The 15,135-nt window shown below is 36.3% G+C and overlaps 1 protein-coding gene across 1 annotated transcript in view; it reads right to left on the bottom strand.

The window, feature by feature from the left end:
* Positions 1–743, bottom strand: part of LOC150095808 (eukaryotic translation initiation factor 4E-like) — a 151,478-nt gene extending 150,735 nt beyond the window's left edge. Inside the window, exon 1 of the mRNA XM_090408818.1 lies at positions 556–743. Within this exon, the coding sequence (XP_090264944.1) occupies positions 556–597 (42 nt within the window). The 5' untranslated portion in view covers positions 598–743. The remainder of the gene's footprint in view (positions 1–555) is intronic.
* Between the last annotated feature and the right edge of the window lie 14,392 nt (positions 744–15,135).

The raw sequence follows: 15,135 nt of genomic DNA, 5'->3' as shown, positions 1-15,135 counted from the left end.
TTTTTTTACTAATGTTAGAATCTCCTGAAGATGCTGCAGCCTTATAGTCATTTATAGTGATAAATATCACTATATGGCCGATACGAAACATGTCAAAAAATACATCGCGTTAATAATAATAATAAAACCGTTCCACGAGTTAAAACCTGGTTATTTATTATTCATGAAACTTGATAAATTTCACGTTTATATATAGCGAGTTTTCTGTTGTACTGGTATATATGTTCAGTACGACAGTTTTATATTGAGTCACATAATGGAATTAATGAAATACATTAAATCTGAGATCAAACGATATATCTAGCTTTTATCACGATGACAAAAACTTAGGCTAAATTAAACCAAAGGTAGGATTGTAGTTATTCCGTTTTTGTGGTGGTTATTAGCTTGCCGAAATTTCAACTTCATTAAATAAATTACGAATCACAGTACTGCCAGACACACACACCCCATTCTTAGGGGGGAAAAATAACCTGCAACATAACAAGAAACGCAAATGAAAAGAACGACTCTTATTCGAAAACTAACATATGCATAAAACTCCGGTATACTTACATTTTCTTTATCATCTTTTTCTAAAGCTGAGTTATTTTCCATATTCAAATTAAATACAGTACAAATATGTCTATCCCGATACGGAATTTTAATATTTTTTCCCCTGATTTTGCAGATCTAATTTCAAATCAGGAGCAATAACTTTCATACATTTGAAAACTTATAATCAAATTTCGTCTTCTACTTCCAAAGAACTCAAGCGATCACAGCGACATCTAAAGATGGACAACTGAAAAATAATAACTGGCTGCAAAATATTATTTATTAAAAGTTAGCTATAAGAATTAAAATCACGAAATATTGTTCATAGTGTCGGAGATATTAAGTGACTGTGATTGGTTCTAATTTAATTTAATTTTATGATATTAACTGGAGTTTATGAATGAAGAATTGAATTAGCTTATATAAAAACTAGAGGTAAACCGCGCGTTTCTAGATAGAAATCACGCATTTAGTCGTATTTATGTAGTGATTTTTCTTTGCTTTTATACAATCACGCCTCGCACTTATATTGGTGTGGTGATGTTGTGGGTTATATTATATAATCTATATTATAGATTCTATAACATCACCACAGCTAATATGTCTCCTAAATTTCAAATTTCTATACATATCACCCCAAGATCTTGCACTCTTCCACTTCATTACACTTTTGCAAATAGAGTATGCAGACTTTCATCCTTGGATCCCAAAATTAAAGACCTTATGCAAATTGTGTTTGTATCCATAACGCTGGTCTGCACGAAATAATAATTATTATAATATAGCTCCCCCACGGAACACGCCTTGTCGCGCTGGGAGAGTTTGGGTGCTTCAGTTAAGTTCAGAGTCATGCTGGCGGTAGCTTAGCTACCCAGCAGGACCACACTAGTCGGACAGGTTTCGACTAAGTAGCCAGACTAACGGTGTTCCCCCATCTTAATAATGAAAAACAAGAAGCAATCCATTCCAGATCAGTCGACGGCCAGGTCATCAAGGATTGCGACAGTCGTTGGGGATCTAGCACATCAGGCTAGAAGTGGGCTACAGGACCCAGCTCTCATTGCTGAGGAACTAGGGCAGCTGAAAAGTGACTAGAAGAAAGAAAACGCAAAAATTAACTATAGAAGAAAGCAAGGAGGTTATGAAATGTTTTTACAGATCAACGCCACAAACACGAGGTTTTAGAAAACTTATGCATATGATTTGGAAACAAAATTCCTAGAATCTTGAATAACAGAACAAAGACGTATGGACCAAAATAATTGTATATTCCGTAATAAATATTTATTGAACTTGAGTTACAAGAGTTAAGTAATAAATCAAAACATTCTTCTATGAAAGATCATTGTTTCCTCTATGAACATGCATATTTCCTCTATGATCATGCATATTTCCTCTATGATCATTCATCCTTGATTGCAAACCACGAGACCAACAGCCAAAGATGTTGCAATTTGCACCATGAAAAATCCGGTTGGAACGAAAAATCAACAAACTTCGAGCTGATCTTATCAACTTATAGGAAGGCCTAAAGACAAAAGCACCAAAAACAAACTCATGAATACATACAATTTGGTGAAGAAAACAAATGATGAAGTTTCTGAAAGGTACAGCAAAGAATTACTGCTAATGCAGAGAAAATTAAAAGATATGAAGCAAGAATCAATATATCAAAATTTTCCAATTTCGACTGAACCAACGCCATTTCTTTGCATCACTTCAGGGATATAAAATGCGAATTCACTTTAGTTATTTACTTAAAAAGAAGAAAACTTAAATTGTTGAAGACAGCCTGGGATAACCCTATAACATAATAAAAACGCCTGATGCAGTAAGGAAATAGAATCAAAAATGAAAAACAATAACTGTAAAATGTCAGTGTTACTTAAAAAATGGTAAGTGCACAAGAGAGAAGATTAAAAAAATAGTAGCGCACATGAGGCAAAGGCGAATTACATGGAACTTGTTTGAAGAATCTAACCAGTCTACATGGTGGAATGGCAGTGCAATTTAATTATTTGTTGCAGTCAGGCTCATTCAAAGACTGGATGATATCTGGACTTACATTTCTCTTTGTGAAAGATAGGGATAAGGTTCCATACTTAAGCAACTATCATCTAATAATATGCCGGCCAACGATGCTTAAGCTGTTCAGTGAAATCATGGCAAACAAAATGCAACACCTTACCAGGTCATCACATTGGATAAATGTGATGACCTGGTAAGTAGTTGCATGACAACATGCAACTACTTACCAGTTCATCACATTTATCCAATTGAACAAAAAAGCAAGTTTTAAAAATTCCAGAGGAACAAATGACCAGTTCGTGATTGATAAAATGATCCTCCAGAAATTCAAAAAGACGAAAAACGAACTTAAACATGGCATGGATAGTATAAGAATGCATTCGAATAAATTTTACACTCTATGATCCCAAAAGAACTAAACATATTTGGCATTAGTAAAAACATATATTCCATTCTGGCTGCTGTTATGAAATCATGAAAAAACAGCTATAGTTTATAATGAACGATAGGGAGATATTAGTATTGTCACCATTACTCTTCAACATCTACGATCGTGAAGATAATAAAACTTGCATATAAAATTCTATTATAATATTAAAATTTCACTTCTACCATATGTCTGAACCTGTGTAGCTCAGTGGATGTGGCATTTGCACACCACGGCGTTTGACTGCACGAGGGCAGGCTTCTTGGTTTCTAATCTAGTAGTTGAATAGAAACAAAATCTAAACCTTTTTTTCGACCGGTTCCCGAGATAGTCGATCTCTGGCACGGGCAAACGAGTTTTTTCTCCAGGAAACTCGAGTTTTTCGTCCCGTAAACTCAAGAAAACAGACCGTAGAACCCACATTATTTTTCAGACATTAAATACGAGCGTTAGGGTTAGGGAGACCACGAGACTACTTAATTAGTTACAGCCTTGAGCCAGCTATCTCTGATTGAGTACCAGTGGAGATTGAACTTCCCACTCAGTCTCCAAAAGTTAGATAGGGCTAAACGACTCGTTTATTCCCTATATACGGGAATAAAAAGGCGTCAGCTGAGTTTTTTTCTTTTCTACCCTATGCGATGACTTGAAGTATATGGAAAATTGGCACAACAAACAGACTCTTTATTGAATACGTTTCATATTTTAAGTCTGTCTCAGTTGTCCCACCTTTTATTCCCTGACATGACACAAAATAGAATTTAGTTGGGATAAATGCGGAAATTTTATCTATTAGATAAGGAAAACTTAATGATGTTGTCAATTTTAATTTTGACGTGCAGGGATATATAAAAGGAATTTCAGCTAACCACCATTTTAAATACCTAGGAATACTTATATTATTAGACAAAAATATTAGAAGCCAGTCACATTCTCCACTTAAACGTCAAACATTAAGCACCAATTGAACACACTGAAAGAGTAAGGAACATTCTGAGAACATAATCGGTTGAACACAAATCGACCAATGAACACTTAGGCTATAACAGTGATCGATACATAGCTGACATATCGGATCGTATAAAAGAAGATTTGGACAAATCGAACTACAAAACTCGTAAACTAATAATGCATCATGCATTGCTGTACGGCTGTATCTAACAACAAGAATAAGTGGATGGGGTCTTCTTCAAGTGACACAAACGGTTGAAGAAAGAGAAACTAGTTTTAAAAATTACATCGATAATAGCACCTAGCAGATTCTCCATGCCATCTCACAAGAAAAAGAATCACCTAACGCTTTTTATTCCCTTAAATAGAGTAGTCGAGGACTTAACTACTTATTCCATCTGCAAAAGAAATCTCACAAGAAGGTCTTCCATAATCAATTCAAAGTAATTTCAGTTACAAATAGAGAACAGCAAAATAAACGCTATGTGAACTGGAAAAAATAAATGCTTGCATTGCAAATTGCTTAGAGAACCAGAAGAAAAAAATGACATGACTAAGATGTGATGGTGGCTACAATATAGATACAGCATAAAATAAATAACTTTTATTATTAAAAGACAAGAAGATAATGATAAAATATACAAAGAGCCAACAAGTTTCACTAGCCACTGTCTAGCATTTTCAAGGGTGAACTGGTGTGAAAACAAATGCATTGCGTTATATTTCAAACATACACTTTAGTAACTGTTAGGCCGTTACATTTTGTTCCTTCTGTTTGAAGGCGTGCATGTGTTCGAAAGCTTCAGTCAGATTCCGGTACATGACCACGTGTTTTGTAGTTATTTGCATATTGTAATTCTTTCGAACTGAGATTGAGATGATTAGATTTTTCCATATGTCTTTAAGAACAATGCCCTGATTTCTATTTAAATTATTTCCTGTGCGTAATACCACATCTTTTAAAGTTCTGTATCTGTAGTCATTCTCGATGTAAGGCGTAGAATTGTTTTTCCAATCTATAACGTGATTTGATCTTGAGAAATCATGTGCTAAACCAGATGTGATGATTCTATTATTATTGACATCCCCCACATGTTCCTTCTGTCTTATTTCAAAACTTCTGGAAGTCTGACCAATGTAAAAAAGGCCACACGTGCATGGAATTTCATACACTCCAGGACATTTGAAGAAAGGTACCTCATCTTTAGGTGCTCCTAAGATATGCCTGATCATGGTAGTTGGTTTAAAAACCACTCTGATGTTATGAGCTTTTAACATTCTCGCAAATTTTGTGGAAACTGAATTAATATATGGAATGACAGCTGTGGACACATATTGGGGTACTGTAACACGCTGTTGGTGGTTGTCTTTAAATAGCCATTTGTTTAAAATGTTAGAAGGGTATCCATTAAGAGATAGAGTGTTAGCTATTAGTGACAGTTCTCTCTGCACATCTGTTTCTTTTGAAATAGACCTTAAGGCTCTATTACGTAGCATGTGAATGATGCTGTGTTTTTGTGATCTATGATGGTTGGACGAATAATGTAGATATCGACCAGTATCTGTGGGTTTCCTGTAAATGGACAGTTGGAAATAGTTATCTTCTTTCTTCACTAGGATGTCAAGAAAATGAAGTTCTTTGTTCTTCTCTAGTTCTATAGTGAATTTGATCTTATTGTGTAGTGAGTTGATTTTGTTCAGAAACACGAGAAGGTTTTCCATGGAGTCTTTCCAGATGATGAACACGTCATCGACATATCTCCACCAAATTGACAGTTTTGGTACAATGGTGGAAAGAATAGGTCTATTTCTTTTGAAATAGACCTATTTAAGGTCTATTTCTTTTGAAATAGACCTTAAGGTCTATTTCAAAAGAAACAGATGTGCTGAGAGAACTGTCACTAATAGCTAACACTCTATCTCTTAATGGATACCCTTCTAACATTTTAAACAAATGGCTATTTAAAGACAACCACCAACAGCGTGTTACAGTACCCCAATATGTGTCCACAGCTGTCATTCCATATATTAATTCAGTTTCCACAAAATTTGCGAGAATGTTAAAAGCTCATAACATCAGAGTGGTTTTTAAACCAACTACCATGATCAGGCATATCTTAGGAGCACCTAAAGATGAGGTCCTTTCTTCAAATGTCCTGGAGTGTATGAAATTCCATGCACGTGTGGCCTTTTTTACATTGGTCAGACTTCCAGAAGTTTTGAAATAAGACAGAAGGAACATGTGGGGGATGTCAATAATAATAGAATCATCACATCTGGTTTAGCACATGATTTCTCAAGATCAAATCACGTTATAGATTGGAAAAACAATTCTACGCCTTACATCGAGAATGACTACAGATACAGAACTTTAAAAGATGTGGTATTACGCACAGGAAATAATTTAAATAGAAATCAGGGCATTGTTCTTAAAGACATATGGAAAAATCTAATCATCTCTCTCAGTTCGACAGAAGTACAATATACAAATAACTACAAAACACGTGGTCATGTACCGGAATCTGACTGAAGCTTTCGAACACATGCACGCCTTCAAACAGAAGGAACAAAATGTAACGGCCTAACAGTTACTAAAGTGTATGTTTGAAATGTAACTCAATGCATTTGTTTTCACACCAGTTCAGCCTTGAAAATGCTAGACAGTGGCTAGTGAAACTTGTTGGCTCTTTGTATATTTTATCATTTAACTTCTGATCTTTTAATAATAAAAGTTATTTATTTTAATACATCAGACCAAATATGTACAATTTAAGTTCACAAATGAAACATAAAGTTCGGTGCTTTGAGAAGAACAAATGCAAAAAAGCAAAGTTACTAAACCACCTTACTTTCTGAAGAGATGCAGAGATTTCGCTATCATCCCGAAGTTCTTAGTAGTAAAAGGGCATATCCAATCTACAACAGCAAAAAGAATATATCACAAGACTTCGTTAGCGTTATTAAAAGAAAGGATACAACATATCAGGTATGAGCTTAACTTTATTGACGCGAAGTGTAGAGATCAATTTGATGACATATCAAACAGTTTAGACTACACGACGTGGAATGATATAGACCAAGTATTACATCGTAGCTACGAAAAAACTTTCACAACGAGTAAAATTAGACAAATTAAAAACTTCGAATTTCTATATAAGAAAAAATTCCAGTCGCATCACAGTCTGCCTAACAACAAAGTGATTTTTAACTTTTCAGATTACAAGCTTTCTAATCATGAATCAGAAATCCTAAAAAACGTTTTCAATTTTGCCATCTCCCCTAATTTTATCCCTAAAATGGATTTCATATGTGAAATAGAAAAAAGTCTTTTTCCTCTTTCCGTTGTGTCTACTTTCACAACGAGTAAAACTAGACAAATTAAAAAATTCGAATTTCTATATAAGAAAAAATTCCAGTCGCATCACAGTCTGCCTAACCACAAAGTGATTTTTAACTTTTAAGATTACAAGCTTTCTAATCATGAATCAGAAATCCTAAAAAAGGGTTTCACTTTTGCCATCTCCCCTAATTTTATCCCTAAAATGGATTTCATGTGGGATAGAAAAAAGTCTTTTTCCCCTTCCGGAGGCTACAGCAAATGCTATCAGGTTCAAGAGTACGATTATTCTTGCTTCAACAAAACCACCAATACCTAATATCACTCCTTATGATAAGAAAGCTCTCCGCAACTTTCGTAACAACAAAGACATTATAATAACAAAAGCCGTAAAGGAAATTCAACGGTCATTCTCAATTCGAAAGATTACTTCGATAAGATTAATTTGTTACTAGCAGACATTTCCACTTACCAAGTCTTGGATAAAAATCCCATCATGAGTAATCATGTGGAGACTAACGCAATATGACCGGTTGGTCGTATGAACTTAAAAAACAACTTAAATCATTACATCCTATTACTCCACGCCTTTATGGGGCTCCCAAGATTCATAAAGAAAACGTTCCTCTTCGTCCAATAGTTGATGGAAGATCATCATCTACATACCTACTAGCAAAGCATCTGGCAAAATTAATGAAAGGAACAATTAGACACACATAGACCTACATTGAAAAGTCTCAACATTTTATAGAAAAAATCAAGAATATTAAAATATCAGAAACGGACATTATGGCTAGTCTTGATGTAGTGTCCTTATTCACTAATGTACCGATCGTAGAGGTGGTTAACATTCTGAAAGATCTTTTTCCTCAAGACATCACACAGCTGTTTCATCATTGCCTGAAATCAAATTTCTTCAAATTTAACAACACTGTATACAAACAATTGGAAGATCTAGCCATGGGTAGTCCTCTGTCAGCATCATGTGCAGACCTTTTTATGGAAAAACTTGAAAAGGATATTCTTTCCACCATTGTACCAAAACCGTCAATTCGGTGGAGATATGTCGATGACGTGTTCATCATCTGGAAAGACTCCATGGAAAACCTTCTCGTGTTTCTGAACAAAATCAACTCACTACACAATAAGATCAAATTCACTATAGAACTAGAGAAGAACAAAGAACTTCATTTTCTTGACATCCTAGTGAAGAAAGAAGATAACAATTTCCAACTGTCCATTTACAGGAAACCAACAGATACTGGTAGATATCTACATTATTCGTCCAACCATCATAGATCACAAAAACACACCATCATTCACATGCTACGTAATAGAGCCTTAAGGTCTATTTCAGAAGAAACAGATGTGCAGAGAGAACTGTCACTAATAGCTAACACTCTATCTCTTAATGGATACCCTTCTAACATTTTAAACAAATGGCTATTTAAAGACAACCACCAACAACGTGTTACAGTACCCCAATATGTGTCCACAGCTGTCATTCCATATATTAATTCAGTTTCCACAAAATTGGGAGAATGTTAAAAGCTCATAACATCAGAGTGGTTTTTAAACCAACTACCATGATCAGACATATCTTAGGATCACCTAAAGATGAGGAACTTTTCTTCAAATGTCCTGGAGTGTATGAAATTCCATGCACATGTGGCCTTTTTTACATTGGTCAGACTTCCAGAAGTTTTGAAATAAGACAGAAGGAACATGTGGTGGATGTCAATAATAATAGAATCATCACATCTGGTTTAGCACATGATTTCTCAAGATCAAATCACGTTATAGATTGGAAAAACAGTTCTATGCCTTACATCGAGAATGACTACAGATACAGAACTTTAAAAGATGTGGTATTATGCACAGGCAATAATTTAAATAGAAATCATGGCATTGTTCTTAAAGACATATGGAAAAATCTCATCATCTCTCTCAGTTCGACAGAATTACAATATGCAAATAACTACAAAACACGCGGTCATGTACCGGAATCTGACTGAAGCTTTCGAACACATGCACGCCTTCAAACAGAAGGAACAAAATGTAACGGCCTAACAGTTACTAAAATGTATGTTTGAAATGTAACTCAATGCATTTGTTTTCACACCAGTTCAGCCTTGAAAATGCTAGACAGTGCTAGCGAAACTTGTTGGCTCTTTGTATATTTTATCATTTATCTTCTGGTCTTTTAATAATAAAAGTTCTTTATTTTAATACATCAGACCAAATATGTACAATTTAAGTTCATAGATACAGTATATTAAAAACTAACCAGAAGGATTCATTCCAGTAGATCAAGAACAAGCATTAGAAAATGATGCAATCAAAGTAAAAATTGAGATCATCAAGAATAAGAGTATTTACAGATTATGCGCTCAGAAAGATGAAACTGCAGAACATGTGATCACTACCTGCAGCAAAATAGCCCAAACTGATTACAAATACCTACCGCCATGATCAAGTAACCAAAATAAATCATTAGCATGTATGCAAAAAATATGTTTTTTCAACTCGTGACAACATAAAATAGAGATAGTATTGAAAAATGAAACAGCAAAAATTCTCTCAGATTTTTTGAATACCAACAGTTCAGCATTTGGAAAGCAGCAGACCTGGCATCGCAATTATTGAACATAGAGAAGTTTGGATTATTGACATACCAGTACCCATCGATAACATCATTAATTACAAAGCACTTGAAAAATTACTAAATATAGAGATCTGGCAATCGAAGTTGGTCGCTTGTGGCTTAAACACACCAAACTTAACCCAATAGTTATTAGTGCATTTGGTGCAATATCAAAGAAGCTATCCAACTATTGACAGCAATTAAACAGATGCAGTCCAAAGGAAAGAAAAATGAGATCACGAAAAGATATTAGCCGAACAGGCGAAAGGAAAGGCAATAGAGATTTTTCTTTGGGTGGCAAGTTGGAGGAAGAATGACTTTGGAATGATAAATTTAATAAGTGTAGATGGTAGAGAGGTAACGGAGGAAGACGAAGTTATTGAGCCAGTAGCTGAACAATTTCGTCAAAAGAATGTTCACGCAGTAAGCGATAATTTTGCAAGGGATATATCATCCAAGTGAAGATATTGCTATGACAGAGGTGCTAAGGACAGATGAGAGAACAGAGGCTGAAGAATTACATGTAATTAGTATTTGCAGAATCTACATACAAATACAAATGCGAGTCAATATCCTATCCAATCTATGGGATAGGATATTGACTCGCATTTTGCAGGAATATGCAGGAACACTTAGCACAGGAAACCTTGCTTAATTCGAATTAAGCTTAATTGCTTAATGCGAATTCGACATGCGTGAAAATCAGCTAGCGAGATTGAGTGAAATGATACTATTTCCCGCTTTAAGCGAGTGATTGATCAGTTAACGCGATTTTTTACGTTATGCAAATTTTTTTTATTATTTATTTATTTATTTATTTATTTTTTTATTGTAAGCTACATATTTTAGTTCAACATTTTGACAATTATGTGTAACCTAAGAGCAATAATTCGTCCAGGTTACAATATGCATAAAGTTTTAAAACGTTATGTAATGCATTATCATTATATACACATGTGTACATTCATATAATATACATATTATATATTATTATAATATAATAACATAATAAAATCACAGGGAACATGAAGAGAAAGTGGCATAATATTCTTTAAGAACAAAATACAACAAAATAGTTACATAGCCTTTAAGTTTTTAATATTTTACACCTGAAACAGGAACGTTATTAATATCAATATGCAAAAACAATCATTTATGTCATTATTTGGAACAGAGCTTAATAAAGTTCCTCATTTCTGTGTGAAAATATTCTTTCATTCAAGTGTTGTATTTGTTTGGGTTGATTTCACTTCTTTTTGTTAAAGGTAGTGTGTTGAATATTTTTCACTATAAATAAGTATAATATTTCTGTATTGCTTCTTTATTTGCTTTAGGAATTATATATTTTAGGCATATATATCTACTAAGGAAAGCATCTTGTTTGATATTTCCGTATTCGTTGTCGTTTTTTATGAATGGCAGTACCCTATAGGTGTTTAAATATCTAAGAGATAGTGTGTTAAGTATGGTGTATTTATTACACATTGTAGTGTTCTTTTATTTGTTTCTAGTTAAGATTTGAATTACTTTATTCCGAGTCGAAACTAAAGGTTTCAGAGTAGTGCGATAGATTCCTCCCCAACGTAATATACCATATTGGAGTGTGCTTTGAATCCAGGTAGAAGATAATATTTTTAGCATATTTAAATTTAAGAATAGAAAAAATTAAAAATTATAAACATAAATGGTTGAAACACGTTCAAAGAATGAAAATAGAAAGATTACCAAAACAAGCCTTAAAGTACAAGCCATTAGGAAAAAGAAAACCAGGACATCCTCTTAAACGGTTCAACGATGACTTCTAAGGCCGGAACAGGCCATGCTAGGCCTAAATCCATGATATGCATGATGATGAATGATGATGAAATTTAAGAATCTGTTTAGGTAGTAAAGTCTGTTTAACATAATCCTTAATTTATTTATGACATCGGTAATATGCGGTTTCCAGCTTAAATTACCATCAATTTTTAATCCCAAATAAGTTATTACATGCTGGCCTGGTTGGCCGAGTGGATAACGTATTCACTCTCCAGCCATGAGGCTGCGGATTCGAATCCCGAGTAGGAACGATTATTCCGTTCGAATCTCGAATAGGATTAATTCTTATGATTTCTAATTTTTTCTTAAAATTTCATGTGACACAGTGTCAAAAGCTTTGCGTATATCTAAATATACTGCTAATGTTAGTTTATGTTTATCTAGGGGTGTATAAACGGTGCTTGTAAAGTTCAGTAAAGCATGTTCTGGGCTAAACTTTTGACTGAACCCGAATGGATTCTTTGAAAAGAAGTTGTTTTTGTCCAAAAATTACATGAGTCTAATTTTTAACAATTTCTGTAATATTTTCGAAAAGAGTGGTAGAAGGAAAATCGGTCTGTAATTTTTCAAGATATTTTTGTTTCACTTTTTGTAAATAGGTACGATTACTTAAAATCCGATGGAAACGTGCCTGTCATCAGTGATAAGTTAAAAATCTACGCGGGGATCCATAATGTACATTTCGCGCTCTTTCAAAATGCTAGTATTAATGCCATCGTATTCTGAATTTTGGTTATTTTTAGACTAGCTATGACACTTTTCATTTCGTTTTCACAACTGGGGAAAAGAAATATGGAATTATCAATTCTCTTTGGAGTGAAATTCTGACCTGTGGTTTTTACATTTTTCAGAATGTTTTCACTGACTGTGGCAAAGTGATTATGAAATTTTCCAGCTAATCCTCTGTCTCCATTATGTCTATTCGTATCGATATCTTTAAGTAATTTTGTCGCTAATCTTCAGCGAGCGTAAAAGCTGGAAGTCATTAAAAGATAATGAGAGTGCCGCTAGTAATACAATGATTACAATAGTAATACAATGTGAGAGACCTTGGATACACCGAGTCTACAGTTTGGACTATATTAAATAAGAGCAAAGAATACAAAGAACAAGGAAAAGTTGCTATGGTTCACCCACCGTTTGCAGGTCCCTGCTTCGCGTCTTTCCAAGAATAGTCGATTCATGCTGAAGGGGAGAAAGAAATGAAGGATGTCCGAATTGGTCGTCAACACGCGAAATCACGTGCTTTATAGGTAAAATTTTCCAACTGTTATACAAGCAACATAGTTAACTACAATAATCATAAAAGAGAAGTTAATTTTCCGACCGGTAATAATAAACAACTCATCCCACTATACGGACTGATTACCCTATTATCGGAATGGATTCTCCCTTTTCTGAGATGCGCAGAAGTGTCGAGGGACCTCATATCGGTGGGCGAACTATACTGCTTCTTTAAACATGCAGATGTTCACTCGAAATAGAAGCCATTTAATGATCATGATGGAGCTTCTTCTATCACTCGGGATTGAAGTTTATAACCAAAAAAGAATACTCCTTAGTACAGGGAATATTCAGGCAAAAGCTCTCAATATTTTTACCTAATTGAAAGAAACTAAATTTCAAGAGGAATGTCAAAGTTTTACGGCGAGGTTAGGATGGTTTGACCGTTTTAAAAATTGAGCTAGACATTGTAACATAATAATAACTAGAGAATCTGCTAGTGCTGATGAAGATTATGTGGCTAAGTGTCTTTAAGAATGGCAAAGGGGAGGGTGATTATGACGATAGGCAAATATTCAACGTCGACAAAACTGGTCTGTTTTGGAAGCGTATGCTAACAAAAACTTTTCTAGCTAAAACAGAAACATCTCATCCAGGATACAAAGTATCTAAAGATCGTCTTACGCTTTTATTAGGAAGCAATGCAGACGGTGAATTTAAATTAAAGCCTATATTAGTTTAGTGTTTGCAAAATCCAAGATCTAACATTATTGAAGAAATCAGCACAATTAGACCCAACACAAAATTAAAATAATTTTGTGTTGGGTCTAATGAGGAAGTTTTTTTTTTTTTTTTCCTTCTGGTTCGTCTCCTGACCGAAGTTTTTTGGTGATAAAATCTTGTGGGGAAGTTTTCCTTTTTTGGCTTAATAGATCACTAATTGTACACCATTTCATATCGGCACTGTATTCTGCGAACCTCTGAAAGTAATAGTGTCTTTTTGCTCTCCTAATGTTTAGTTGTTAGTTAGTTTCCTGCGTTTTTGTAGGTAAATATTGTTAGGGTGAATTTTTTTTAATGTCTTTTATTGCAATGTGTTAAAAATTTCCTCATTTATCCATAGATTTATTAGTGCTTGTCTCTTGTTTATTGGGTGTTATGTTGTCTTTCTGCATGTTTCTGTAAACAGAAATTTGAGGCTGTCATACAAAGTTAGTGGATTATTTATTATAAGTAGTTTCTTCCAATCTCTGTCTTTCATAAGGTCATCAGCCATGCTTTGCACTGGGAGAGTAGAGTGCGGTTTATCGGGTGGGATATATGTAGTGAGACTTTTATAGTTTCTTCTGTAATGAGGGAGTTTATTATTATTATTATTATTATTATTATTATTATTATTATTATTATTATTATTATATTATCGAAATAAAATCCGTAGATGACCTCAACAGGCTGTCACATTGAAAGGAATATTGACAACTCGTAAAGAAGGACCAGCACCCCAACCAACATGAATGCACACCATCAAGCAGACGTAATCATCCCGGAACATGATAATTGCCACATTCTGAAATCAATATCAGAATGGAAACAATGGGGGGGGGGTGGGGGGGGGGGGGGGTGGGGGGGGGGGGGGGTGGGGGGGGGGGGGGGTGGGGGGGGGGGGGGGTGGGGGGGGGGGGGGGTGGGGGGGGGGGGGGGTGGGGGGGGGGGGGGGTGGGGGGGGGGGGGGGTGGGGGGGGGGGGGGGTGGGGGGGGGGGGGGGTGGGGGGGGGGGGGGGTGGGGGGGGGGGGGGGTGGGGGGGGGGGGGGGTGGGGGGGGGGGGGGGTGGGGGGGGGGGGGGGTGGGGGGGGGGGGGGGTGGGGGGGGGGGGGGGTGGGGGGGGGGGGGGGTGGGGGGGGGGGGGGGTGGGGGGGGGGGGGGGTGGGGGGGGGGGGGGGTGGGGGGGGGGGGGGGTGGGGGGGGGGGGGGGTGGGGGGGGGGGGGGGTGGGGGGGGGGGGGGGTGGGGGGGGGGGGGGGTGGGGGGGGGGGGGGGTGGGGGGGGGGGGGGGTGGGGGGGGGGGGGGGTGGGGGGGGGGGGGGGTGGGGGGGGAGGGTGTGGATTCAGTTCAACCTTCAGGGTCACCTTCCAAACAAGAAAGCACTGTACTATGTATTGCTGGTTTCA

The sequence above is a fragment of the Typopeltis vanoorti genome, chromosome 19, assembly GCF_054136105.1.
Source record: "Typopeltis vanoorti isolate ZY-2024b chromosome 19, IOZ_Tvanoo_1.0, whole genome shotgun sequence".
Lineage (NCBI taxonomy): Eukaryota > Metazoa > Arthropoda > Arachnida > Uropygi > Thelyphonidae > Typopeltis > Typopeltis vanoorti.
The sequence above is the reverse complement of the archived record's forward strand: the minus strand, read 5'-3'. Positions and strand labels throughout refer to the sequence as shown.